Here is a 27,228-nt window from a genome sequence, read left to right as displayed (position 1 = left end):
TGTAGAGGTATGGAAGTGTCTAGGAGAGGTGGCTGTAGAGTTTCTGACTGGGTTGTTCAACAGGATCTTAGATAGTGAGAAGATGCCTGAGGAATGGAGGAGTAGTGTGCTGGTGCCCATTTTTAAGAACAAGGGAGATGTGCAGAGTTGTGGCAACTACAGAGGAATAAAGCTGATGAGCCATACAATGAAGTTATGGGAGAGAGTAGTGGAAGCTAGACTAAGGGCAGAAGTGAACATTTGTGAGCAGCAGTATGGTTTCATGCCAAAACAGAGTACTACAGATGCAGTATTTGCTTTGAGAATGTTGATAGAGAAGTAGAGAGAAGGCCAGAGGGAGCTGCATTGTGTTTTTGTAGATCTGGAGAAAGCTGATGACAGGGTGTCCAGAGAGGAACTGTGGTATTGTATGAGGAAGTCTGGAGTGCCAGAGATGTATGTTAGAGCGGTGCAGGACATGTATGAGGACTGTAAGACAGTGGTGAGGTGTGTGTAGGTGTGACAGAGGAGTTCAAGGTGGAGGTGGGACTGCATCAGGGATCAGCTCTGAGCCCCTTCTTGTTGCTATGGTGATGGACAGGCTGACAGACCAGGTTAGACAGGAATCTCCATGGACTATGATGTTTGCAGATGACATTGTGATCTGCAGTGAGAGCAGGGAACAGGTGGAGGAGAAGCTAGAGAGGTGGAGGTTTGTCCTGGAAAGGAGAGGAATGAAGGTTAGCCGCAGTAAGACAGAATACATGTGTGTGAATGAGAGGGACCCAAGTGGAAGAGTGAGGCTACAGGGAGAAGAGATCAAGAAGGTGGAGGATCTGAAGTACTTAGGGTCAACAGTCCAGAGCAATGGAGAGTGTGGAAAAGAGGTGAAGAAGCGTGTACAGGCAGGATGGAACGGGTGGAGGAAAGTGTCAGGTGTGATGTGTGATAGAAGAGTTTCAGCTAAAATGAAGGGAAAGGTGTACAAAACTGGTGAGACCAGCGATGTTGTTTGGTCTAGAGACAGTGTCACTGAAGAAAAGACAGGAGACAGAGCTGGAGGTAGCAGAGATGAAGATGCTGAGGTTCTCTCTGGGAGTGACCAGGAAGGATAGGATCAGGAATGAGTACATCAGAGGGACAGCACATGTTAGAGGTTCTGGAGATAAAGTCAGAGAGGCCAGACTGAGATGGTTTGGACATGTCCAGAGGAGAGATAGTGAATATATTGGTAGAAGGATGCTGAGTTCTGAACTGCCAGGCAGGAGGCCTAGAGGAAGACCAAAGAGGAGGTTTATGGATGTAGTGAAAGAGGACATGAAGGTAGTTGGTGTGAGAGAAGAGGATGAGAAGACAGGGTTAGATGGAGGACACTGATTGGCTGTGGATACCCCTGAAGGGAAAAGACGAAAGGAAAAGAAGATGATCTTTGACGGCAGCTTTCACATCTGGGGACGACCTTTGACCTCTGCAGCTTTCATAGCCACATCAACTAAGTTTCCCAGAAAGCACTGCTTCAGTGTAGCTCCAGGAGATCGGAAGGAAATCATCAAATAACATTTAAACAGCAGAGATCTGACCAATGAGATGAAGACCAGGTTTATTTAAATAAATCAGTGAAGAAGAAACGAAACTTTGACACACTGTTGCCACGGAAACGGGCTCCGACTCACTTTGGAACTCACTGATTAGCTGACCTGCTAACACTAGCCCACATAGTTAGCTTTAGCATCATGATTTAGTCAACACACTGATTAGCTGACCTGTGGGGATGTCGATCAGATCGATTGATCAGGTTTGACTGATCATTACTGCCCCATCGATCGATAACCCATCAGTCGATGGCTATTGATCGGTGACACACACGGCTTTCACTCCCACACACACACACACATACACACACACACACACAGACACACAGGGGCTTCGTTTTGAAGAAAACATTTGGCGGTCTGGACGCCCGGCGCTGCCACAGCTGACCCCCGGGTGAGCGACGCCCGAGGTTGTCATTGCTGATGGGTGGGTGTGGTCCGGTGGGCGTGGTCTGGTTCCTTCATGGTGTCGGGGGTGCCGGCTCCGTAGCAGTCGCCAGGTTTCAACGCTAACTAGCAACAGGAAGCTTCAGGCGCACACAGCTGGCGTAGCTTAGCGTAGCCTCGTGGCGCTGAAACGACTGACGGTCCTTGAACGTCTCAGTGCTTCGACCTTTACAGCAGAGAGAAGTCAGACCCCCCCCACCGGTGCCCCCCCAGGAGGAACCGGGGGGAGGGGCTGCCGTCTGGTCCCACGTGAATCCAGCTCCTCCTTTGACCCCCCCATCGAGGCCGGGGGCATCCTCCAGTGCCAGACCAGAGTTCTGCCCCACCCCCCTGGGGGGCTCACAGGAAAATCCCACAAGCCCTCACAGTCCTAGTTAGTCCTCCTCCTCTTCCTCCTGACGTCTTGAGGCCGGGGGGGGAAGGGGGCGGGGTCATACCTGGTGGAAGCTATCGGCGGGGGGGTGCCTGCGGTCGTGCCCCCTCCAGCGCTCCACCAGCTTGATGGCCTCGGACACGACGCACACGGAGGAGGTGAGGGTCAGCAGGAACAGCAGGTCTGGGGAGGAGCACAGGGTCAGCGCGGCCGGGTGGGGGTGTGGGGGGGCGTGGAGGGGCGGGGCTTACCCAGGACGCTCAGGCTCTCGGTCTGGAAGACGCTCTGCAGGGGGGGGAAGTAGACGACCAGCAGCTGGCCCATGATGGAAGCCCCCACAGCCCAGCAGAAGGTCCGGTTGCTGCACAGCCCCAACTCGTGAACCAACCGCGTCTGAGGACACACCCACAGCCACACCGTCACACGTGGCCCCGCCCCCCCGCTGGAGGCGGGGCTACACTCACCTGCGAGCGCGAGCTGAGGGCGTTGAACATGTCGAAGAACACGAAGCAGGTGAAGGTCATGGTGGTGTCGCGCGGCGTGATCTCGTTGTCCTGCAACTGAAAGCGACACCCATCCGTTACTGCCTCGTCGCCATGGCAACCGCCCAGAGGCAGGGCCTCTCGCCGCGTCCGACCCACCCACCTCCCTCCAGAAGACGAAGAGTGTCCCGCCCACGATGATGACGGCCGACACCAGCACCTTGACGATCAGGCTGCGCGTGATGATGCTGTCCCTCAGGTCGCGGGGGGGCTTCCTGATCACATCCTGGTCCACAGGCTCCACCCCCAGGCTGGAAACATGACACGCCCCTGTCACTACCACTGCCGTCCAATCAGAGCTCAGGTTTCACTGATGAACTCATTGTGACGGCCGGAGGAGGAAGTGGAGCGTTCACTCAACGGCGTTGGATCTAAAGGTGTTTAGCCCCGCCCCTACCTCTGCGCGGGGGGGCCGTCCATGATGATGTTGATCCACAGGATCTGCATGGCGTTCAGCGGGTTGGGGAAGTTCATCAGCGTCGCCAGGGAGATGAGTGTCAGCGCTGCGATGCTCCTGTCCACCAGAGGGGGGCGGTCACGTGTCAGGAAGGGCACCGAGGCGTGGGGGGGGTGTTTCCACGGCGACCGGCTCTACTCACGTGCTCAGCTGGAAGCGGACGAAGTTCTTAATGTTGTTGTAGATGCCCTTCCCCTCCTCGATTGCCGACCTGCAAGCAGAGAAGAGCGTCAGGGGGCGGAGCCTCCACGCCATCACCACGGCACCCAAGCCGTCCACTCACATGATGGTCTGGAAGTCGTCGTCCACCAGGATCATGTCGGCCGCCTCCTTGCAGACGTCGGTGCCCGTCTTGCCCATGGCCACGCCGATGTCGGCGGCCTTCAGTGCCACGGCGTCGTTCACGCCGTCGCCCGTCATGGCCACCACGGCGCCCACGCTCTGCAGCGACTGCAGGGGACACCAGCAGCAACGGTTACCAGGGCAACTACAGTCACTACACACCGGGCTGAGCATCACTCAGCAGGTTCACGAGCATCAGAGAGACCTGCTGATGAAGAGGGGCTCAGCCCTGATTGGACGAGACCACTCCACCACCAGGGAAGCTCCGCCCACTCACCTTGACGATCTTCAGCTTGTGTCGGGGGCTGGCCCGGTAGAAGACGGCAACCTGGGGGGGTGGAGACAGGTGAGTGTGTGTCCCTGTGTGTGTTACTGTCCAGAGTTCATGTTCCCTCCAGAAAGCAGTGCATGCTGGGATACGCTTCAATAAAGTGAGTGCATCCTAACAGTAATAACAGAACATAGGGTAGAAGAAATACAAGGACTGAGTTTAGCCAATAGATCAATACAAAAACTAAAAGGTTAATTTAATGTTTATATTAACAACATAACTAAGTAAAAATAAAAAAGTAGAATAAATAAATTAATCAAAGTGTTAACGCCTCCTTTAAGAGTCAGAAATAACGATACAACAGTTTGGTTTCTGTCTCTCCACTCAGTAGTGTTCTTTACCTCTAATTCATGTTTTCTCCTGTGGAGACTGAACCCAGAACCTTCAACACGTCTGTCCGTCAGTCGCGTCTGTCAGTCGCGTCTGTCAGTAGCGTCTGTCAGTAGCGTCTGTCAGTAGCGTCCGTCAGTCGCGTCTGTCAGTAGCGTCTGTCAGTAGCGTCTGTCAGTAGCGTCTGTCAGTAGCGTCTGTCAGTAGCGTCTGTCAGTGTGTGGACACTCACCCTGGACACCCTCTGGTTCAGCTGCTGCAGGTCCATCTGATCCACTTCATCTCCTGATAAACACTGACAGCCTTTAGAGTAGAGACCCAGACGGCTGGCTGGACACACACACACACACACACACACACACACACACACACACACACACACACACACCACTGTGAGTTAATCGTCCTAGTATGTGTGTGTGTGTGTGTGTGTGTGTGTGTGTGTGTCTTACCTATGGACATGGCCGTCTCCTGGGAGTCCCCGGTGATCATCTTGATGGAGACTCCGGAGCTGATGAGAGCCCCCACTGCCTCCCTGACCCCTGACCTCGGGGGGTCGATGATGCCCACCAGACCCAGGAAGGTCAGACCCCCCAACGCTGGACCGGAGGCAAAGGCCAGGACTGGACACACACACAGGTAAACAAACACACACTAATGCAGTGAAGCGGCCCCTGGGGATCAGAGGGGGGGGTCCTACCTCTCAGGCCCGAGCTGCCCATGTAGCAGATCTGCTGCTGGTAGAGCTCCCTCTGCTGGGGGGTCAGCGGTAGGACGCCCCCCCTGCTGCTGTAGGAGCTGCATAGACGGACCACCTGCTCGTACGCCCCCTTCAGGAAGTACACGCCCACGTTGTCCTGGGGGCCAATCACAAACCAGCTGTTAGGGTTAGGGGGTGGGGGCACAGGAACCGGGTGGGGGCGGGGCCTGACCTGCTGGCTGCGGTGGACGCAGCGGACCGCCATCCACTTCTGCTCAGAAGAGAACGGATGCTCCTCCACACGCACGTACTCCTGGTGCAGGTTCTCCAGCCCCATCTGGAGGACAGGAGGGGCACGGCGGGTCACAGCGGGTCACCACCAGGTCACAGTGGGTCAAAGTGGGTCACCACCGGGTCACAGCGGGTCACCACCAGGTCACAGTGGGTCAAAGTGGGTCACCACCGGGTCACAGCGGGTCACCACCGGGTCACAGTGGGTCAAAGTGGGTCACCACCGGGTCACAGCGGGTCACCACCGGGTCACAGTGGGTCACCACCGGGTCACAGTGGGTCACCACCAGGTCACAGTGGGTCAAAGTGGGTCACCACCGGGTCACAGCGGGTCACCACCGGGTCACAGTGGGTCAAAGTGGGTCACCACCGGGTCACAGCGGGTCACCACCGGGTCACAGTGGGTCACAGCGGGTCACAGTGGGTCACAGCGGGTCACAGTGGGTCACAGCGGGTCACAGTGGGTCACAGCGGGTCCAAACAGGTCAGAGGTGGTGAAGTACGATGTTAACATGCTAACCAGTATTAGCTACATAGCCCAACATGCTAATGTTAGCTAACGGGCATCTCTGTGGTGGTTGCCGTGGGCGACAGGTCCAGAGCGGACCGGTCGGACGTGTTGACACTGATCCACCCACACGCCCTGGAGGCGCCGTGTGACTTGCCCCTCTAGGGGGCGGAGCCTGGTGTGACTCATCCCTCCAGGACAAGGGGGGGGCGGAGCCCGGCCTGACTCACCTTCATGGCGAGGGCAATGAGCGCCCCCTCAGTGGGCCGTCCTAGCAGGGCGTCGTTCCTGATGACAGAGTCGTTGCACACGCGACCGGCCTATCAGGACACAGCAGCATCACTTCTGTCCCACGTTCCCCAGCGTGATTGGGCGGAGCTATGTCAGGCGGCAACTCACCTCCACGATCTTACTGACGGAGGGGCAGGAGAAGCCGTGGATGACTTCCCCCCCCAGGATGACCTCCCCTGCTCCGTTGTAGCCCACCCCGGTCACCTGCAAGACCAGACGCTGGGCTTAGGACACACAGCAACCACACAGCGTCAGGTACGTTACGCATGTCAGGGCGGGGCGGGGCGTGGGGGGCGGGGCCACACCTCGGCGTGCAGCCCGTCGGACGTGAACATCTGGGTGACGGTCATCTCGTTCTTGGTCAGCGTGCCCGTCTTGTCGGAGCAGATCACGTTACAGCAGCCTGGGGGGGCGACAGGAAACAGGAAGTGTCATGTGCCGCGCCCCCCAGCAGAGACACGCTGATGGGGCTCAGGGGAGCAGGTCAAAGGTCACCCACTCAGGGTTTCCACGATGGGGAGCTTCTTGACGATGGCCCTCTTCTTCACCATACGCATCACGCCCAGCGCCAGCGTCACCGTGACGACGATGGGCAGCCCCTCTGGGATGGCAGCGACCGCCAGGCTGGGGGGGAGGTGAGAGAGGAGGTGTGTTACCATGACAACGCAGCACACGTTCATGCTTCTAGCTTAGATGCTACTGTTCTACTGTCAGTTCTACTGATGCTAGGCTAGGCTAGGCTGTCTCACGGTAACCGGGGCAACCGTCACCGTGACATCACACACCTGACGCCGATGGTGAACATGTCCAGAATCCTCTTCCCCTGCAGCCACCCCACCAGCATGATGACGCCTGGAACAGAGCCCACGGGGGGGTCCGAACAGATAGGGGGGGTCAGACCAGAGAGGGGGGGTCAGACCAGTTAGAGGGGGGGTCAGACCAGTTAGAGGGGGGAGTCAGACCAGAGAGAGTCAGACCAGTTAGGGGGGGGGGGAGTCAGACCAGATAGAGGGGGGGGTCAGACCAGTTAGAGGGGGGAGTCAGACCAGTTAGAGGGGGGAGTCAGACCAGAGAGAGTAGGGGGGAGTCAGACCAGTTGGGGGGGGGGGAGTCAGACCAGTTAGGGGGAGGGGGGAGTCAGACCAGTTAGGGGGGGGGGGAGTCAGACCAGATAGAGGTGGGGGGGGGTCAGACCAGATAGAGGGGGGGTCAGACCAGAGAGGGGGGGGGTCAGACCAGAGAGAGGGGGGGGTCAGACCAGAAGGGGGGGGGGGTCAGACCAGAGAGAGGGGGGGGGTCAGACCAGATAGAGGGGGGGGGGTCAGACCAGATAGAGGGGGGGTCAGACCAGAGAGGGGGGGGTCAGACCAGAGAGAGGGGGGGGTCAGACCAGAGGGGGGGGGGTCAGACCAGAGAGAGGGGGGGGGTCAGACCAGATAGAGGGGGGGGGGTCAGACCAGAGAGGGGGGGGGGTCAGACCAGAGAGAGGGGGGGGTCAGACCAGAGAGAGGGGGGGGTCAGACCAGATAGAGGGGGGCCTGGGGGGGCACACACCGATGATGCCGAGGGAGTAGAGCGACAGCTGCCTCCCCAGCAGGTCCATGCTCTTCTGCAGCGGCGTCTTGGGGGTCTGGGGACAAACAGGAAGTGGATCAGGTCAGGAGCTCAGGCTGGCTCTGGAGACACTGATGCATCCTGGGAGGTGAGGGCTGAAGAAGCCCCTCCTACCTCCTCTGCCTGCATCATCTTGAACACCTCCCCGAACTCGGAGTTCTCCCCGGTTCCTATGACGACGCCCTGAGGAACACCACAGGGTGAGTCAGCGCGTTAGCCTGCTAGCGCCGAGGCTAGCAGGTGACGAGGCTAACCTTAGCTTTGCCGCAGCGCACCAGCGTCCCCATGAAGGCGATGTTGCTGCGGGATGCAATGTCCCCGTTGGAGCCCCCCCGCTGGGGGGGCGTGGACTTGGAGCAGGGGGCGGTCTCCCCCGTCAGGCTGGACTCATCCACCGACAGGTCTGTGGACTGAAGGGGGGGGGTCAGTGTGTGTGTGTCTGTGTGTGTGTGTCTGTGTGTGTGTGCGTGTCTGTGTGTGTGTGTGTGTGTGTGTGTGTGTGTGTGTCTGTGTGTGTCTGTGTGTGTGTGTCTGTGTGTCTGTGTGTGTGTGTGTGTGTGTGTGTGTGTCTGTGTGTGTCTGTGTGTGTGTGTCTGTGTGTGTGTGTGTGTGTGTGTGTGTGTGTGTGTGTGTGTCTGTGTGTGTGTGTCTGTGTGTGTTTGTCTGTGTGTGTGTGTGTGTGTGTGTGTGTGTGTGTCTGTGTGTGTCTGTGTGTGTGTGTCTGTGTGTGTCTGTGTGTGTGTGTCTGTGTGTGTGTGTCTGTGTGTGTCTGTGTGTGTGTGTCTGTGTGTGTCTGTGTGTGTGTGTCTGTGTGTGTACCTCAAACAGACGCAGGTCTGCAGGGACCCTCTCCCCCACAGACAGACAGACGGTGTCTCCAGGAACCAGGTCTCTGGCCAGCAGGTGCTCCAGGTGCCCCTCCCTCACGCTGAGGAGAGATGAAGAACGTTCAGAGAGGAAGAGGAGGGTGATGTTGGTGATGAAGGTGATGTTGGTGATGAAGGTGATGAAGGTGATGTTGGTGATGAAGGTGATGTTGGTGATGTTGGTGATGAAGGTGATGTTGGTGATGTTGGTGATGAAGGTGATGAAGGTGATGAAGGTGACGGTTCTCACCAGTGACATTCTGGAGGAACCAGCTTTCCCAGCTCCTCTAGAGACTTCTCTGAACGGTACTCCTACAAGAACACACCAGAACACAGTCGTCACGGTAACAACAGACAGCAAACCCAACATCCACCTGAACAACACTCACCTGGACAAAGGCAACGGTCACCACGATGATGATGGCCTGTGGGGGGAGAGGGCGTGTCAGAGGCGTGTCCCTTCATTCAGAGTAACGTCACCTGATTGGTCTGTTTCTGACGGGACTTCCTTCCTGCTAATGATCTACTGTTCTGTTCTGTTTTAGTGGGCGGTCCTTTAACCTCACTGGTGTGCGGGGGGCGGAGCTTACCACAGTGATGCTGATGGCGTCGTCGAACTGGTGCATCAGGATACTGATGACGGCCGACGCCAGCAGGAGCAGGATGAGAGGGTCTCTGAACTGTAGGAGAGAGGGGGGGTTTAGACACACACACACGGAACGCATGCGTCTCTGCCCTGCTGGCCCCTCCCTCAGCCAATGTCAACAGTCATGGTTCACCTGAGGTGACACCAGCACTGCCTGCAGGCCTCACCCTACCCCAGCGTGAGTCATGGTGATCTGTGGCGCCGTTCACGCCTGACCGATCTCACAGGAGGGCATGAAGCCACTTCCTGGCTCCGCCCCCTCCTCTAGCCACACATTAACAAGCTGCTCCTGCCACACCCCCATCAGGTGATCCACACTGACGACATCACCTGAGAGCCAAGTGCTGCTGGGAAAGATCACCTCCACCTGTAACAGGTGACCCTCACCTGTGACTGCTGACCCCTCCCTGCCACAGGTGACCTCACCTGGGAGATATATTTCTTCCAGAGCGGCTCCTCCTCGCTGATGTCGAACTCGTTCCAGCCGTGGTACACTCTCCTCCTGCTCACCTCCTCCTGGGTCAGGCCCTGCTGCAAGTCGGCCTGCCAAACACGGGTCACAGAGGTCACAGGTCACAGGTCGTCAGAGGTCACAGCTGCAGGGTGGACGTCCTACCTGCAGGATGCATGCCACCTCGTTGACGGGGAGTTCACTGGCTTTTCTGGAGGTCAGTACCGGGACCATGGTCTCATCTTCACTGGACGGGCGTCTCTGGGAAAGCTAAAGGACAGATGGACGCGTTAGCCTTAGCAGGACGGATGGACGCGTTAGCGTTAGCAGGACAGACGGAGACGTCAATGTTGGCAGGACGCACTGACGCGTCAGCTGATGGGACGCTAAAGGTTAACCAAGGCTAGCCTGTTAGCCTACATGTGTCCAGGTCCAAAGCAAAGACATGGCCTGCTAACAGGATGCTAACCTGTTAGCATCCTGCTAGCTTCCTGATGAGTCAGCAGCTGTTGATTAAGCCATATTTAATACTCAGGATCCTCATTGGGGTGCGGGGCTCCCTGTTTCCATGGTAACGTCTTGACTGAAGGATGGGATACAAACAGAAGAGGGAGGAGCCTGTGGCGGGGATTGGTCCTGGTTCAGAGGGGAGGAGGACCCTCCCCTCAGTCCCTGATTCGCTGGCCCTACCATGTGACTCCTGGAGCAGGAAGTCCCGCCCCCGAACCCAGCATCACGCTGATGTGAACGGTATGCTTGTTCCAGAAGAACTGGATTCCTGACGGGGGTTTGACCAGGAAGTTCAGTCACACCTGAGTCTGACCTCAGGTCAGCTAACACTGTCTGTTAGCACGCTAATGCTAATGACAGCAGACATGTTTTGAGCTGTTTTTTGAAGACACTGAGCTGGAATCTGAGGGGCGTGTTCTCCAGATGGAGCCTACATTCTCTCCTGACCCAGCAGCCAATCATCAGCCTCCACTCAGGTCCACAGTGACGTCAGCAGGTAGCATCAGTTAGCTCGGTGATAGTCCATGAAGAGCCGTGTGACTACTGTAGCTCGTGATCAGCTGATCCGCAGGACGCCGGTTCCGTCCTCATGTCTCGCTAACGTTCCTCCTCATTGGTTCCCCTGACATGTACAGCCACGCCCACAATGACGTCATCCAGTGGCAGCGTGTTAGCATGAGCAGCTAGCCTCTCTGTACTGATCGTTCTCTCTCCTCCAGCAGGAAACAACCTGAAGGGGCAACAGCCTGTGGAGACGTGACGTCATCGAACCCACGAGGCCCTGGGTCGTGATGACGTCATCGCGGAGCCCGTCAGGCACTGAACCAACAACCGAATGTTAATGAGGACCGGGTGTGGTTTCCTCCAGGAACAGCTCCCGGCTCCGCCTCCAGGATGTCCTGTTTATTTACATTCACGTTCTCCGCTCTAGGACGTCACTGCTTAACGGGGTGACGTCATCATGCTGGTTAGCCTGGCTTTTAACGTGAATCGGTACCGGGTCACTCATGGAGAATTCCACAGGATTAGTTTAGGTAACTCGTCGTTTAGTTAACATTTACTCAGATAGCAGATCAACAGTCAGGAGCTGATCTATCGGTGATCAATGAGCTGGTCTCAAGTGATCGATCACATGTGATCAGGTGTGATCAACACCTTCACGCGGACACACGCTCGTGTTGTTAGCTCGACGCGGCTAGCTAGCTGCTAGCTAGCCAGCCAGTTGCAAGGGTTGATGGGAAACAATAGTGACGTCAGACGGAACATCAAACATTAACCTGCTAACCCGAACCTGAACCCGGACCCGGAGCCAAACCCGGAGCCGAACACGCCCCACGGGCACCATCGACGGCCGCCGACTCACCAGCTAGCGTTCGCGTCCCCCGGTGACGAGCCGCCTCACCGCCGACCTCCGGGCGCCGCTCCGCCGCTAAGCTAGCCCGACGCGCCGCCGACGAGCCCCGGCCGGCGGGTCGGGTTCGAGTCCGGAGCTGCGAGCTCAGTGTCGCCGGAACCGAGTCAAAGGTCGAGGCGCTACCCGTCCCAACTTACCAGCGGCTCCCGGGTCTTCAGCATCTTCCGTAGGATCCGCCGAGAGCTCACCGTCAGACGCGGCTCAGCATTTCTGCTGCACTGACGGGACGGCCAGCTCGCACTTCCGGTACACTTTCAGAACAAAGGTGACGCTCGAATGGGCGTGCCGGAAATGGTTTATTTGTATTTATTTATTTATTCAGTTCATTTCTCTTCTTTCCAGACATGTTATTACAACATATTTCACTTTCATCAGTGTTGAAACATCAACAACATCCGAAAAGAAAAAACAGGTTGACGGGTAGAAGCCATTGGCTTGTGAGATTCCCGTCCCCTAAATTATCAACAAACATCTCTCTCCTTAGAATATGTAATTGTAATATCTTGTATTTCTGCATGTCATGTAGGTACCTGCCCACTGGAGGCAGCTCTGATTTCCTCATATATGGAGGACATTGTGGTTGACCCCACTTGGAAGCTGCCATGTTCTAGCTGTGAAATGTTTGTTCAGGGAGAACCTGAAGATAAAGAATTAACTTGCATCGGCCTCTGTGTTTTTGTCATGGGATACATCATTGGCGACGAGGATCAACTGTGAAGAGGGAGAGGTGCAAAAATGTCCACTATTGGCACGGTTGGACCATTTGACAGTCAGTCCCAAACATGGGAAGAGTACTGTGAAGTCTTGGAGTTTTTCTTTACAGCTAATGGGATTACTGAGGCAGTTAAGAAGAGAGTCATTTTGCTCAGTTGTTGTGGCCCACCTACCTGCAGTCTATTGAAGAGTCTGGTGAGTCCTGCTACACCTGGACAGAAACTTTGAATGTTTGGTGACGACCCTGAAGGACCATTTCGACCCTAAGCCCAGTGAGATTGTGCAAAAATTCAAGTTTAACGCCCGGACTCGCCGCCCGGGAGAGTCCATTGCACAGTATGTGGCTGATCTCAGGAAGGTTGCATGAGACTGTAATTATGGGGATACTTTGCTACAGATGTTGAGAGACCGCTTGGTCTGTGGTGTGAATGATGACATTATCAGAGGAAACTTTTGTCACATCGGGAGCTGGATTTCAAGTGGGCCTGGGAGATCGCTCAGTCCATGGAGACAGCAGAGAAGGACGTGCGTGATCTACAGGCCCTGTGGAGAGATGACGCTGGAGTGGCTGGGCGGAGTAAACCTGGAGAGGCAGTCTACCAGGTCTCGGAGCAGCGGGGCCAGGTCTCACTAGCTTCTGGACCCCAGTGCTTCAGGTGCAAGGGGCACCACCAACCCTCAGACTGTCGGTTCGCCGCTGAGACATGCTATGGTTGTGGTAAGAAGGGTCATATTATAAGGGCCTGTCGATCCAGAGGAAAAGCTACCCCAGGCCGGTCAGGGGTGCAGGGGTCACAGAGCAAGACACCTGGGGGGAGGGCACATTTGTTGTGGGATGGAGAGAGTAGTGGCTCTGAATCAGAGCAGGAAATGTACTCTATGCACGCTTAATGCATGGTAGGAAAGAAAGCTCATAGAGTGCCCCCTATCCAACAATCTGTGTTTATAAATGGCGCAGACGTACATTTTGAGGTCGACTGGCTGTAGTGTCACCTTTCTCAGTCAAAAGCAGTATGTAAAGCTGAGAGATCTGGCTGTCATGGCCCAGTTAGAGGCCTGCCCGGTAAAGCTGAAAACTTACACTGGAGAAAGGCTTAAGGTTAAAGGCATGGCCCAGGTCACTGTGACCCATTAGAAGGTCTCCAGAGTGTTACCCGTGATTGTGGTGGCTGGCTCCGGGCCCAACCTCCTGGGAAGGAGTTGGCTACAGGAATTGGCCGTGGAGGTGCACGCAGTCCACCAGGTGGAGCCAGTGCCCAGTAAACCCGTGGAGAGTGACCACCAGTTGGAGCGGGTTCTTATGAAGCACGAAGCAGTGTTCAAAGATGAGCTGGGAACTCTGACAGGTGTTAAAGCAACTATCCAGGTGGATCCAGAGGCCCAGCCGAAGTTCTTCAAACCCAGGTCAGTCCCCTATGCTGTCAGACCATTAGTGGACGCTGAACTAGATAGACTTCTGGAAGTTAAGATTATTAAACCTGTGACTCACTCAGAATGGGCTGCACCTATAGTCCCCATCCTCAAGCCTTGTGGGGGGTCCGCATATGTGGTGACTATAAAGTGACTGTCAACCAGGCTTCCAGTGTAGAGCAATACCCCATTCCCAGAGTGGAAGACCTGTTCGCCAAACTCTCTGGAGGAGAACAGTTTTCCAAGCTCCACATGAGCCATGCATATCTACAAGTAGTGTTAGATGAGGGTTCCAGGCAGTATGTCACTATAAACACTCAAAGAGGGTTGTCAACGTATAACCAGTTGACCTTTGGTGTTTCATTCAGCCCTGCTATTTTCGAGCGGGTTATGGAGGGGATCCTTCGAGGTATCCCTCACTGCTGCGTGTTTCTGGATGATTTTCTTCTATGTGGTCCCTCAGAGGCGGAGCATCTCAAAACCCTGGAGGAGGTCCTGCAGAGGCTGGAAGACCATGGTCTGCGCCCGAAGCGACAGAAATGCACCTTTCTTCAGGATGAAGTACTGTATCTGGGGCACATGATTGACGAGAATGGGCTCCGCCCAGTTACTGAGGAAATGGCGGCCATGAAGGATGCCCCCACACCTAAGACGGTGTCAGAGCTGAAAAGTTATCTAGAACTGCTGAACTACTACCACCGTTTCCTTCCTAACTTGTCTTCCCTTCTGGCTCCTCTCCATTCCCTGCTCAGGAAGGATGTTCGGTGGAGTTAAGGCCCCACACAGCGAGCTGCTTTTGAGAATTCTAAGTCTCTTCTTCAGTTGTCCCAGGTCCTGGTGCACTATGACACGGAAAAGGAGGTGATCCTGGCCTGTGATGTCTCGCCCTATGGGGTGGGAGCTGTGTTGTCCCACCGGATGCCGGATGGGACGGAGAGACCTGTGGGGTTTGCATCCCGCACCTTGACTGCTGCAGAGCGGAACTTTTCACAGCTAGATAAGGAGGGTCAGGCTGTGATGTTTGGAGTGAAGTTTCACAACTATGTGTATGGTTACAGAGTGGAACTAATGCAGGGAAAACATCAGTCACACATAGACATGTAAAAGCTTCTCTCCCTCCCTCCCCCCTCTCTCTCTCTCTCTCTCTCTCTCTCTCGAGAGTGTGTCACACACACACACACACACACACACACACACACACACACACACACACACACACACACACACACACACACACACACACACAAACGAACACACTCAATCCCGTGGTTCATGAACGTCATTCAAATTTCTGTGCTTTTAATTTGAAAGTCAGTCCGCCTCACTTCCTGTTTTTCTGACGCTCTTCTCCAAACAAAGATCGTGTCTTAAAACCTCCAATATTTAGTTGTCTTTTGGTTCCACCATGTAGCTCGCATGATTTTATTTGTTTACTTTAAATGAACAGGTCATAAATAGATTCAAAAGTAAAATATCGAAATAATATTAGGTCACTAATGAAGAGTTCTCTGCCAGACACTAGGGGGCAGTGTTATATTAGGTTCCTTGTTCCCTTGAGTTAGAGTCATGTGATACCAGGCTGTCATGTGATACAAGCTGTTCCGTTGTTGCGCTCTTGGGTCCCGTTCAGACGGGCATTCTTTTCATGGAGTTTGGAAGCTGTTTAGCTGTTCCGATTCTTTTATTGTAAGTTTGTCTTTTCTTTAGTCACAGTATATTTAAAACTATGCAGTTCGCTACTTTATTCTGTTTACTTCTTTAAAAAGAAATGTAAGCTTTTATTTACTTTTGGGAATCAGCCTGTATTTTTGTTTTATGTTTTTACTGCAGGGCTTCTTCATCGTTGTCGTTAAAAACTGATAATTGACATTGAGGAGTGCATTTCTTCAACTAAATATAGTTTGTAACATAAAAAGCCCTTTGAGGGAAACAAAGTAAATTGAAGACAGATTCCGGTACTGTTTTAGACTCATGGTGGGCCCTCTGTCATGTCGTCAATCTTTGCTTCAGGAGCGCTGGAGAGTCTCAGGGACGACATCCGGTGTGACCCGGAAGCACAACACCAGCTGGAAACGGCGAACAACCGAAGCTCGATGTCTCTTTAGGTTCTCAGTTCTCCAGAGGGGTTTGAATCGATCCGCTGGATTTTAAGACGTTTCTCTGATCAGGAGGCTCCTCCAGCCCGGGGGGGTCCGGCCGCTGCAGGTTAACGCTCACCGTCACCACCGCTGACCCGCCGCGGGTCGGAGCTAGCTCTGGGTTATCTCTGTTATCTCTGTGTTAGCTCTGTGTTAGCTTTGTTAGCTGTGTTATCTCTGTGTTAGCTGTATTAGCTCTGTGTTAGCTGTGTTAGGTCTGTGTTATCTGTTATCTCTGTGTTAGCTCTGTGTTAGCTCTGTTAGGTCTGTGTTAGCTGTGTTAGGTCTGTGTTAGCTGTGTTAGCTCTGTGTTAGCTGTGTTAGGTCTGTGTTAGCTGTGTTAGCTCTGTGTTAGCTGTATTAGCTCTGTGTTAGCTGTGTTAGGTCTGTGTTATCTGTTATCTCTGTTAGCTCTGTGTTAGCTGTGTTAGGTCTGTGTTAGCTGTGTTAGCTCTGTGTTAGCTGTGTTAGGTCTGTGTTAGCTGTGTTAGCTCTGTGTTAGCTGTGTTAGGTCTGTGTTAGCTGTGTTAGCTCTGTGTTAGCTGTGTTAGGTCTGTGTTATCTGTTATCTCTGTGTTAGCTCTGTGTTAGCTGTGTTAGGTCTGTGTTAGCTGTGTTAGCTCTGTGTTAGCTGTGTTAGGTCTGTGTTATCTGTTATCTCTGTGTTAGCTCTGTGTTCGCTCTGTTAGCCCTGTGTTAGCTCTGTGTTAGCTCTGTTAGCCCTGTGTTAGCTCTGTGTTAGCTCTGTTAGCCCTGTGTTAGCTTTGTGTTAGCTCTATGTTAGCTCTGCTAGCTCTGTGTAGCTGTTTTAGCTTTGTGATAGCTCAGTGTTAGCTGTGTTAGCTCTGTGTTAGCTTTGTGTTAGCTCTGTGTTAGTGTGTTAGCTCTGTGTTAGCTTTGTGTTAGCTCTGTGTTATCTGTGTTTGCTCTGTGTTAGCTGTGTTAGCTCTGTGTTAGCTGATTAAGGACATGAAGGTTGTTCTGCGTTCAGCCTGAAGTTGGTCGCAGCTAGCAGCATTAGCATCACTGTTGGCGGTGTGAGGTTCACTGTTAGTCAACACCACCACCAACAACAACAGAAGCTGCATTAGCATCCAGTAACTATGGCGACATGCCATCGTTCAGACCTCTCCAGTCTTTCATGCTGCTGATGTTGTTTCTTCTTTCCAGAATTAATTCTGATGAGGAATAAAGCTGATGAGCCATACAATGAAGTTATGGGAGAGAGTAGTGGAAGCTAGACTAAGGGCAGAAGTGAACATTTGTGAGCAGCAGTATGGTTTCATGCCAAAACAGAGTACTACAGATGCAGTATTTGCTCTGAGGATGTTGATAGAGAAGTACAGAGAAGGCCAGAGGGAGCTGCATTGTGTTTTTGTAGATCTGGAGAAAGCTGATGACAGGGTGTCCAGAGAGGAACTGTGGTATTGTATGAGGAAGTCTGGAGTGGCAGAGAAGTATGTTAGAGCGGTGCAGGACATGTATGAGGACTGTAAGACAGTGGTGAGGTGTGTGTAGGTGTGACAGAGGAGTTCAAGGTGGAGGTGGGACTGCATCAGGGATCAGCTCTGAGCCCCTTCTTGTTGCTATGGTGATGGACAGGCTGACAGACCAGGTTAGACAGGAATCTCCATGGACCATGATGTTTGCAGATGACATTGTGATCTGTAGTGAGAGCAGGGAACAGGTGGAGGAGAAGCTAGAGAGGTGGAGGTTTGTCCTGGAAAGGAGAGGAATGAAGGTTAGCCGCAGTAAGACAGAGTACATGTGTGTGAATGAGAGGGACCCAAGTGGAAGAGTGAGGTTACAGGGAGAAGAGATCAAGAAGGTGGAGGATTTGAAGTACTTAGGGTCAACAGTCCAGAGCAATGGAGAGTGTGGAAAAGAGGTGAAGAAGCGTGTACAGGCAGGATGGAACGGGTGGAGGAAAGTGTCAGGTGTGATGTGTGATAGAAGAGTTTCAGCTAAAATGAAAGGAAAGGTGTACAAAACTGTGGTGAGACCAGCGATGTTGTTTGGTCTAGAGACAGTGTCACTGAGGAAAAGACAGGAGACAGAGCTGGAGGTAGCAGAGATGAAGATGCTGAGGTTCTCTCTGGGAGTGACCAGGATGGATAGGATCAGGAATGAGTCCATCAGAGGGACAGCACATGTTAGAGGTTCTGGAGATAAAGTCAGAGAGGCCAGACTGAGATGGTTTGGACATGTCCAGAGGAGAGATAGTGAATATATTGGTAGAAGGATGCTGAGTTCTGAACTGCCAGGCAGGAGGCCTAGAGGAAGACCAAAGAGGAGGTTTATGGATGTAGTGAAAGAGGACATGAAGAGTCAAGAGAGTGATGGATGCTGAAGACAGATGATGGATCTGGGTCTTTAACCACAGTCTCACCGTTGTCTCATCTCTCAGGCGGGATGGGGAACCAGCTGGCGGGCATCGCCCCGGCCCAGATCCTGTCGGTGGACAGCTACTTCTCTGACATCCATGACCACGAGTACGACAAGAGCCTGGGCAGCACGCGCTTCTTCAAGGTGGCGCGGGCCAAGCACCGGGAGGGGCTGGTGGTGGTGAAGGTGTTCGCCATCCAGGACCCGTCGCTGCCGCTCACCAGCTACAAGCAGGAGCTGGAGGAGCTGAAGATTCGCCTCAGCTCCTGCCACAACTGCCTGCCCTTCCAGAAGGCCTCGCTGACAGAGAAGGCGGCCATCTTGTTCCGCCAGTACGCGCGGGACAACCTGTACGACCGCATCAGCACGCGCCCCTTCCTCAACGACGTGGAGAAGCGCTGGCTGGCCTTCCAGATCCTCACCGCCGTGGACCAGGCCCACCGGGCCGGCGTGCGCCACGGCGACATCAAGACGGAGAACGTGATGGTGACCAGCTGGAACTGGGTGCTACTCACCGACTTCGCCAGCTTCAAGCCCACCCACCTGCCCGAGGACAACCCGGCCGACTTCAACTACTTCTTCGACACGTCGCGCCGCCGGACCTGCTACATCGCGCCGGAGCGCTTCGTGGACGGCAGCATGTTCGCCACGGAGAGCGACCAGAACACGCCGCTGGTGGACCTGACCAGTAGCAACCAGAGGAGCCGGGGGGAGCTGAAGCAGGCCATGGACATCTTCTCCGCAGGTAGGACCCTCAGGTTAGCAAACCCGGGTTAGCTGCTTGTGAGGGCGGAGCCTGAGCCCTTCCTGACCCGCCTCTGCGTCTCCAGGCTGCGTGATCGCTGAGCTGTTCACGGAGGGCGTGCCCCTCTTCGACCTGTCCCAGCTGCTGGCCTACAGGAGGGGGCTGTTCCAGACCGAGCAGGTCCTCCTGAAGATCGAGGACCGCAGCGTCCGCGAGCTGGTAGGCCCCTATTGATCTGTTTGTGTTTGGTGTGTTTGTGTTGGACGAGCCGTCACCACAGACCTCACACCTCCATCACCATCAACAACCAAAACAAAGGGCTGATGGGTAGAGGACACGGCGTCGACAGACATCTGACATCATGGGGTCCACCGACTCAGACACGCTAGTTTTCCATCCGTGTGCTCACAGACACTGGTCCTCATCCCCATGGATGGGCTCACACCATCTCACTGATCACTAGTCCACATATCGTCTGTCATCGCAGACGTGACCCCGAGCACGTTCACTATAACACGCCCCCCAGGACCGAACCCGTGTCCCTAGCGTGTGTGTGCACAGAGCAGTGATAACCATCAACATTCCACCTGTGAGGCCAGATCTGATTTAAAGGCAGCTGGAGTTCCTCCTCTGGTCAGTCTGGTCCAGAGAACGACCAGGAGAACGTTTTTAGCGTAGCTCCTGTTTCTTCTGTGTTTGCTCTCAGTTGGGAGCTGGATTCATTATTCTGTATTTGTGCTAACTATTATGGGCTGCTTTATACATGAGTTGTACAGTTTTGCAGCTCATGATGTATTTTCATGTATTTTCAGTAGTTTAGATTTAATAAATAAATCATTTGTATGAGCTCCATAATGCTCATTGTGAGTCGTTCTTCAGGCTCTTTTCTGGATCAGAAATAAAGGTTGTAGATGACCTTTATGTGCCCCCCCCCCAGGGCTCAGACAGGACTGATGTACTATATATGATAGAAAACCTTCTGACTGAATAGTTAGTGAGTGTTCCTCAGTCTGGACACACCTCTCTACTTTCTTTTGTAGTCGTTTTACATGAGGTTTCCTTGGTAACGTCTCATGTATGATCGCTGGCACCTGATTGGTCAGACGTCTCGTAGGGTAATCACACGTAGGCTTGTCGTGTCGCGGCCGTCCGGTCTGTGCTGCCAGGCGGGGTTAAAGGTCAAACACGTGGCATTGTGCCCCCAGGTGGCCCACATGGTGCAAAGAGACGCGGAGCGGCGCCTGACGGCGGAGGAGTACCTGAAGCAGCAGCGGGGGCGGGCCTTCCCCGACATCTTCTACACCTTCCTGCAGCCCTACATGGCCCAGTTCGCCAAGGACACCTTCCAGTCGGCGGACGAGCGCGTGCTCGTGGTCCGCAAGGACCTGGACAACATCCTGCACAACCTGAGGGGAGGTGAGGCTCCGCCCACACGCGCCTGCCGCTCGTCCGCACCGCTTGACACCCCCCCCTGTCCCGCCTGCAGGCTCCCCGCCCCCTGACGGCGCGCCCAGCCCCGGGGAGGAGCAGGGCCTGGTGGTGCTGGTGTCCGTCATCACTTCCTGTCTGCAGACGCTTCGCTGCTGCGACTCCAAGCTGGCGGCGCTGGAGCTGCTGCTGCAGCTGGCGCCGCGGCTGGGCGTGGACGTGCTGCTGGACCGCGTCACGCCCTACCTGCTGCACTTCTGCAGCGACCCCGCCCCCCGGGTGCGCGCCCAAGCCGTGCGCACCCTGGCCCGGGTGCTGGCGCTGGTGAAGGAGGTCCCCCGCAACGACGTCAACATCTACCCCGAGTACGTCCTGCCAGGCATCGCCCACCTCGCCCAGGACGACGCCACCATCGTCAGGCTGGCCTACGCAGGTGAGCGCCCCTCAGACACGCCCCCTCAGACACGCCCATCAGACACACCCCCATCAGACACGCCCCCATCAGACACGCCCATCAGACACGCCCATCAGACCTTCACACGGGGGGGGCCCTGTCCCTCCAGAGAACATCGCCCACCTGGCGGAGAGCGCGCTGCGTTTCCTGGAGCTGGTCCAGGAGAACAACGTCAACACTGAGCAGGACGCCGGTGGCGAGGACGCCGAGGAGACGCTCCACCCCAACGACAACTACGACTCAGGTGGGGCCCCGCTCGCCGCCCGGCCACGCCCTCTGGGCGGGCTCCACTGACGGGATGTGTGTGTGTGACCTCAGAGCTGCAGGCGCTGCACGAGATGGTGCAGCAGAAGGTGGTGACCCTGCTGAGCGACCCGGAGAACATCGTGAAGCAGTCGCTGATGGAGAACGGCATCACGCGTCTCTGCGTGTTCTTCGGCCGGCAGAAGGCCAACGACGTGCTGCTGTCTCACATGATCACCTTCCTGAACGACAAGAACGACTGGCACCTGAGGGCCGCCTTCTTCCACAGCATCGTGGGTGAGGACCCCGCTAGCAGGGCGCTAGCAGGTCGCTAACAAGGCGCTAGCAGGGCGCTAGCAGGGCGCTAATGGCCCAACGCTAGAGAGAAACACTGCTAACAGATACTAGCGTTGGCGACCTGAGACAAACCAATGTGTGTGTGTGTGTAGGCGTGGCGGCCTACGTGGGCTGGCAGAGCTCGTCCATCCTGAAGCCCCTCCTCCAGCAGGGCCTGAGCGACACGGAGGAGTTCGTCATCTCCACGGCGCTGGACGCGCTCACCTGCATGTGTCAGCTGGGGCTGCTGCAGAAGCCACACCTCTACGAGTTTGTCAGCGACATTGGTGAGTAGCCCCGCCCCCAGGAGGGCCACGCCCAGGGCGGGCGCCCCGCGGCTCACCCGTCTGTCCCACAGCTCCGTTCCTGTGTCACCCCAATCTGTGGATCCGCTACGGGGCGGTGGGCTTCATCACCGTCATCGGGCAACACCTGAACGTGGCCGACGTCTACTGCAAGCTGATGCCCCACCTGAACGCCTTCATCACGCAGCCCATCATCCAGGTAAGCTCCTCCCCCTGCCCTCCCCTGCCCCTCCCCCTGCTCCTCACCCTGCACCTCCCCCTCAGATCGACCAGGAGCTGGTGCTGCTCAGCGTGCTGAAGGAGCCGGTGAGCCGCTCCATCCTGGACTACGCGCTGCGCTCCAGGGACATCTCCAGCCTGCTGCGCCACCTGCTGCTGCGGCAGAAGAAACGCGGCGGCTCCATCCCAGAATGCCCTGCTCCTGAGGACCCCGCCATCGCCCAGCTGCTCAAGAAGCTGCTGTCACAGGTGGACACCATCCTACACGCACCGACACCATCCTACACGCATCCTACACGCATCCTACACGCATCCTACACGCATCCGACACGCATCCTAACCGCATCCTACACCCATCCTACACCCACCCTAACCGCATCCGAACCCCATCCTACACACACCCTACACGCATCCTACACGCATCCTACACGCATCCTACACCCATCTTACACCCATCTTACACCCACCCTACACCCACCCTACACCCACCCTACACCCACCCTACACACATCCTACACACACGCGTGTAAACAAACAAACAAGCAGAGGCTTGTTTGTGAACACTTTCGGGTGGTTGATGTGAAATGTTGATCTATTGATGTATTGATCTATTGATGTATTGATCTATTAATGTATTGATCTATTGGAGATGAACAGATGAAACTGTAGTTCCCTGTGTGTCCCAGGGGGGGGCAGCGGAGCACCACATGTGTCCGGCCTCTGCTCTCCCATGAGGCTTTGAGGCGTGTTGATGATGTCATGCATCCTGATGAAACGCTCTCTGTGTGGGGGGGGGTTGTGTTTGATGAGTCGTCCTGGGGGGTCAAGGCGCCATTAAATGGTGTGAAGTGTTTCATTTCATCCACAGCAGACCTCCCCGGTCCACATGGAGCCCAGGCTGGGGGGCAGCTGAATGCTCTGTGGATGTATGGGGGGGGGGGGGTTGTTCCTAGGAAGAGGGGGCGGGGGAGGTTGTTCCTAGGAAGAGGGGGCGGGGGAGGTTGTTCCTAGGAAGAGGGGGCGGGGGAGGTTGTTCCTAGGAAGAGGGGGCGGGGGCTTGTTCCTGGGAAGAAGGGGTATTCAGGGACCTCTTTTGCTGGAAACCCCCCAGAATGAGGTCTCTGAACACCCCCCCCCCCTTCGTTCCGTCTCGTTCCTCTGACTCCCACGTTCACGGGGGCGTTTGGAAACAGGAAGTGTGCCGACAGGGGCCATGGTCCCGGTCCAGACCCCCCTGGTGGTGCCAGGCGGGGGTTCAGGTCTCTGCTGGTTCCGCTGGTCTAACCTGTGATCGTGCCCCCCCAGGGGATGACGGAGGCAGAGGAGGACCAGCTGCTGGCGCTGAAGGACTTCATGCTGAAGTCCCACCGCGCCAAAGCCACCATGGGGGAGCAGAACCCGCTGGGGGGGGCCCAGACCGGACTCATCGACCTGGCCCTACTGGGCATCACCGGCCGCCAGGTGGACCTGGTGAGACCCCGGCCCGAGGGGGAGGACAAGAGAGGTAGAACACACACACACACACACACACACACACACACACACACACACACACACACAGATCTGCTGCCCAGATGTCTCTCTGTGATTGGTCAGATTGGGCTGAGGCCACGCCTCCTGCCTGGATGTTTTTTTACAGTCAGGAATGAAGACGGGGGGCGTCTGAACACCCCCCTACGTGAAGCAGGAACAAACATGCCCTGGTGTCACATGATCATGATGATGATGATGATGTCACGTGTTGATGTCACGTGCTGAAGATGTGACAGATGTGTGACTTCCTGTCTGTGTCCTGCAGCCAGGAAACACACCAAGCAGGACGCCACCATGAACGAGGAGTGGAAGAGCATGTTCGGGTCCCAGGAGCCCCCCTCCGCTCAGGTCGCCACGGTAACGCAGCCCCAGATGCCCTTCCTGTTTACGGCGTGCAGGTGTTCAAGCCGCAGGCGTGACGCGTTTGCGAGCAGTGGTGTGTTTGTAATGTTTACAGGCGTGTAAAACACCACGGGTCACGCCCCCCGTTTACAGGCAGCTGGCCGACGCCCACAGGCTCCGCCCTCCATCACTCCACCATCTGGAACCCAGAGAGATCACATGACCCTCCAGGGCGTCAGTCGGTCTAAATGAGGGCAGGGCTTGTGTACACGTGTGGACAGCTGGCTCCTGATTGGTCGATCCCGGTGCTTGCAGGCTCCTGACGGGCCATCCAGCCAGGCTAGGAAGGCGTCGACCGTGCCGGCGCCAGCCGTGCTGCAGTCGATGGCGAGTGGCCCCGCCTACCAGAGGCGGGTCAACACCTGCAGGGCGGAGCTTCAGCAGCTGGTGCAGCAGAAGAGGGAGCAGTGCAGCGCCGAGCGCATGGCCAAGCACCTGATGGAGAGCAACGAGTGGGAGAGCCGGCCCCCCCCGCCAGGTGGGTCACGCCCCCCCCAGGTAGATAACACACACCCCCCGCCAGGTGTGTAACAAGCCCTCCCCCGTAACATGGGTGACAACCCCCCCCGCCAGGTGGGTCACGCCCCCCATTGGTTCAGTCCTGTGAGTAGTTTGTAGCGTTAGCGTTTAGCTGTTAGCTCGAGGCGCCTCTACCCCCCCAGAGGGGTGTGCTAGCGCCTTTAGCCGTGATGCTAGGCCCCTCACAGGGTTTGAATAAAGTTTTTTTTCCAGGCTGGCACCCCCGGGGGCTCCTGGTCGCCCACCTCCACGAACACAAGGCCGCCGTCACACGCGTGCGCGTGTCCGACGAACACGCCATCTTCGCCACGGCGTCCAACGACGGCACCGTCAAGGTGTGGGACAGCCAGAAGATGGAGGGCAAGACCACCACCACCAGGTGGGGCCCCGGCCAATTGGGGGCCAGACCAGCCCCCCCAGGGGGTACTAACAGTTCAGCGTAGAATGGGGTGCTACGCTGTGCTGCTAAGGTTGCTAACGCTCTCCTGCCCCCCCAGGTCGGTGCTGACCTACTCGCGGGCCGGGGGCCCGGTGAAGACGCTGACCTTCTGCCAGGGGTCACACTACCTCGCCGTGGCGTCGGACAGCGGCGCAATCCAGCTGCTGGCGGTGGAGGCCAACAAACCGCCCAAATCCCCCAAAGTTCAGCCCTTCCAGACCAGGTGACCCCCCCCGGCAGCGGCAGGTAGGCGTGTCCCGGGTCAGGTGACTCACCCGTGTCCCCCTCCAGGTGCCTGGACCTGCAGGAGGACGGCTGCGCGGTGGACATGCACCACTTCAACGCGGGGGCCCAGTCGGTGCTGGCCTACGCCACGGTGAACGGCGCTCTGATTGGCTGGGACCTGCGCGCCGGCGCCAACGCCTGGGCGTTGCGCCATGACCTGCGCCTGGGCCTCATCACCTCCTTCGCCGTGGACGTGCACCAGTGCTGGCTGTGTGTGGGCACGAGCAGCGGCACCATGGCATGCTGGGACATGCGGTTTCAGCTCCCCATCTCTAGCCACGCCCACCCGGCCCGCGCACGAATCCGACGGCTGCTGATGCACCCGCTCTATCAGTCGTCCATCATCGCAGGTAAGGGGGGGGGGCGGCGGCGGCAGGTGATTGGTTCAGCCTCGATTCCGTCCTGCCCACTGCTCAGACTAACCCCGCCCCCTTGCCCCGCCCACAGCCGTCCAGGGGAACAACGAGGTGTCGATGTGGGACATGGAGACTGGAGACAGGAAGTTCACCCTGTGGGCTAGCTCCACCCCCCCGCTGTCAGAGATGCAGGTGTGTGTGTGTGTGTGTGTGTGGAGGTGTGATGTGTTTCACACAGGAAGCTGCCACGCCCTTCCTCTGCTCTGAACACAGCTCCTCCACCTAAACAGTAAACGTGTGTGTGTGTGTGTGTGTGTGTGTGTGTGTGTGTGTGTGTGTGTGTGTGTGTGTGTGTGTGTGTGTGTGTGTGTGTGTGTGTAGCCGTCTCCACACAGTGTTCATGGGCTCTACTGCAGCCCGGCTGATGGGAACCCTCTGCTGCTGACTGCTGGGTCTGACATGAGGATCAGGTGACCACAACACACAACCGACCCGACCTGACCTCACCTGACCTCTGACTGTGTTTACCTGTGATGTCACCGCTGTGTTTATGATGCTAGCTGTTGTTTGTGCTATGCTAACAGTAGCCTAGCTTAGCTGCAGTTCTCTGGGGCGGTGCTCATTTGGCTCCGCCCCCTGGCCTTAAATGGGCGTGTGTTGTGGCGCCAGGTTCTGGGACCTGGCCTATCCTGAGCGGTCGTACATCGTTGCGGGCGGGGCCAACGACTCGCTGCACTGCCCGTCCGTTCTGTACAGCAGGAAGATCATCGAGGGCACCGAGGTGGTGCAGGTGAGTGCCACGCCGCGCCGCCGTGTCCCAGCATGCCCCTCTCTGACGCCGCAACCCGTTTCCCGTCCGGCAGGAGATCCACAGCAAGCAGAAGAGCGGCGTGGTGGAGGACTCGCCCCGCCGCGGCCCAGAATCCCTCCCGGTGGGACACCATGACATCATCACCGACATCGCCACCTTCCAGACGACGCAGGGCTTCATCGTCACCTCGTCCAGAGACGGCATCGTCAAGGTGTGGAAGTGAGGTCACGTGACCCCAGAGGAGGTCACTTGACCCCAACAGGGGTCACCTGACCCCCAGCATAGGAACTGTTTTGAAGTTTGAACGACTCATCTTTAGCCCGAGCTCCGATGGGGGCGGGACGTCCTGTCGCAGCACCAGGACAGGGCCGCTGCCGTGGTAACAGAGACTTGGGGACTGTGGGGTGGGGCGTCCCAGACGAGGGCGTGGCCTCCTGACCCGTGTCAGGTGACACACGGGACGTTTGAAGCTTGTTTTTGTTTACCTGAAGTTAGTCATTGGTCATGTCGTCGTCATGGCAACGACTAACGTTTGTCCAGCTGTGATTCTGTAAGTAGGTAATCAATAATATCACATTGATCATGTGAGGACAAATAAAATCACCTTGTGTTAGTGATCGCTTGTTTCGTTGATTGGAGGAGTAATCATTTAATCAGGTGATCAATAATGAAAGATTTCAACTGTAAAATATGTCAAAATATAAACTAATCAATGAAATGAGAAACTGGAAACCATGATGGATGATTGGTTGGATGACTGGTTGATGTATTAGTTGGTTGGCTGGCTGGTTGTTTTGACAGAGCTTGGAGACCATCGACCTG

General features: G+C 56.0%; 2 protein-coding genes and 1 pseudogene across 3 annotated transcripts; 2 read left to right on the top strand and 1 right to left on the bottom strand.

The window, feature by feature from the left end:
* Positions 1-1,562: 1,562 nt before the first annotated feature.
* atp2c1 (ATPase secretory pathway Ca2+ transporting 1) lies at positions 1,563-12,262 on the bottom strand. 2 transcript variants are annotated; one of them, XM_068323173.1, is made up of 27 exons: positions 11,822-12,262; positions 9,926-10,030; positions 9,736-9,852; positions 9,254-9,343; positions 9,053-9,088; positions 8,914-8,975; positions 8,617-8,725; positions 8,052-8,207; positions 7,912-7,980; positions 7,738-7,813; positions 6,969-7,035; positions 6,683-6,807; positions 6,489-6,586; positions 6,292-6,387; positions 6,123-6,212; positions 5,326-5,430; positions 5,094-5,250; positions 4,846-5,016; positions 4,626-4,723; positions 4,010-4,060; positions 3,674-3,840; positions 3,533-3,601; positions 3,331-3,447; positions 3,037-3,184; positions 2,856-2,951; positions 2,643-2,784; positions 1,563-2,574 (listed from the first exon to the last, which is right to left on the bottom strand). In XM_068323173.1, the coding sequence occupies exons 1-27, from the start codon at positions 11,843-11,845 to the stop codon at positions 2,450-2,452; spliced, it is 2,766 nt and encodes a 921-aa protein (XP_068179274.1). In that variant the 5' UTR covers positions 11,846-12,262; the 3' UTR covers positions 1,563-2,449. The 2 variants fall into 2 exon arrangements, with proteins under 2 accessions (XP_068179274.1, XP_068179275.1); XM_068323174.1 differs by having other exon boundaries at positions 11,634-12,261.
* A 157-nt stretch (positions 12,263-12,419) lies between these two features.
* On the top strand, positions 12,420-13,289 carry LOC137602130 (uncharacterized; annotated as a pseudogene).
* Positions 13,290-15,393: 2,104 nt separating this feature from the next.
* pik3r4 (phosphoinositide-3-kinase, regulatory subunit 4) lies at positions 15,394-27,023 on the top strand. The gene is made up of 21 exons (XM_068322861.1): positions 15,394-15,494; positions 15,819-16,013; positions 18,354-19,076; positions 19,162-19,295; positions 20,282-20,492; positions 20,563-20,937; positions 21,068-21,202; positions 21,277-21,498; positions 21,651-21,824; positions 21,896-22,041; positions 22,107-22,310; positions 23,367-23,565; positions 23,860-23,951; positions 24,252-24,474; positions 24,729-24,894; positions 25,013-25,177; positions 25,246-25,589; positions 25,687-25,787; positions 25,977-26,065; positions 26,265-26,385; positions 26,459-27,023. Exons 3-21 carry the CDS (start codon positions 18,359-18,361, stop codon positions 26,627-26,629), a joined length of 3,990 nt encoding a protein of 1,329 aa, XP_068178962.1. The 5' UTR covers positions 15,394-15,494; positions 15,819-16,013; positions 18,354-18,358; the 3' UTR covers positions 26,630-27,023.
* The last annotated feature ends 205 nt before the right edge of the window (positions 27,024-27,228 follow it).

Source organism: Antennarius striatus, chromosome 9, assembly GCF_040054535.1.
Source record: "Antennarius striatus isolate MH-2024 chromosome 9, ASM4005453v1, whole genome shotgun sequence".
NCBI lineage: Eukaryota > Metazoa > Chordata > Actinopteri > Lophiiformes > Antennariidae > Antennarius > Antennarius striatus.
Note: the sequence above shows the minus strand (reverse complement) of the source record. Positions and strands in the feature narration are given on the sequence as shown.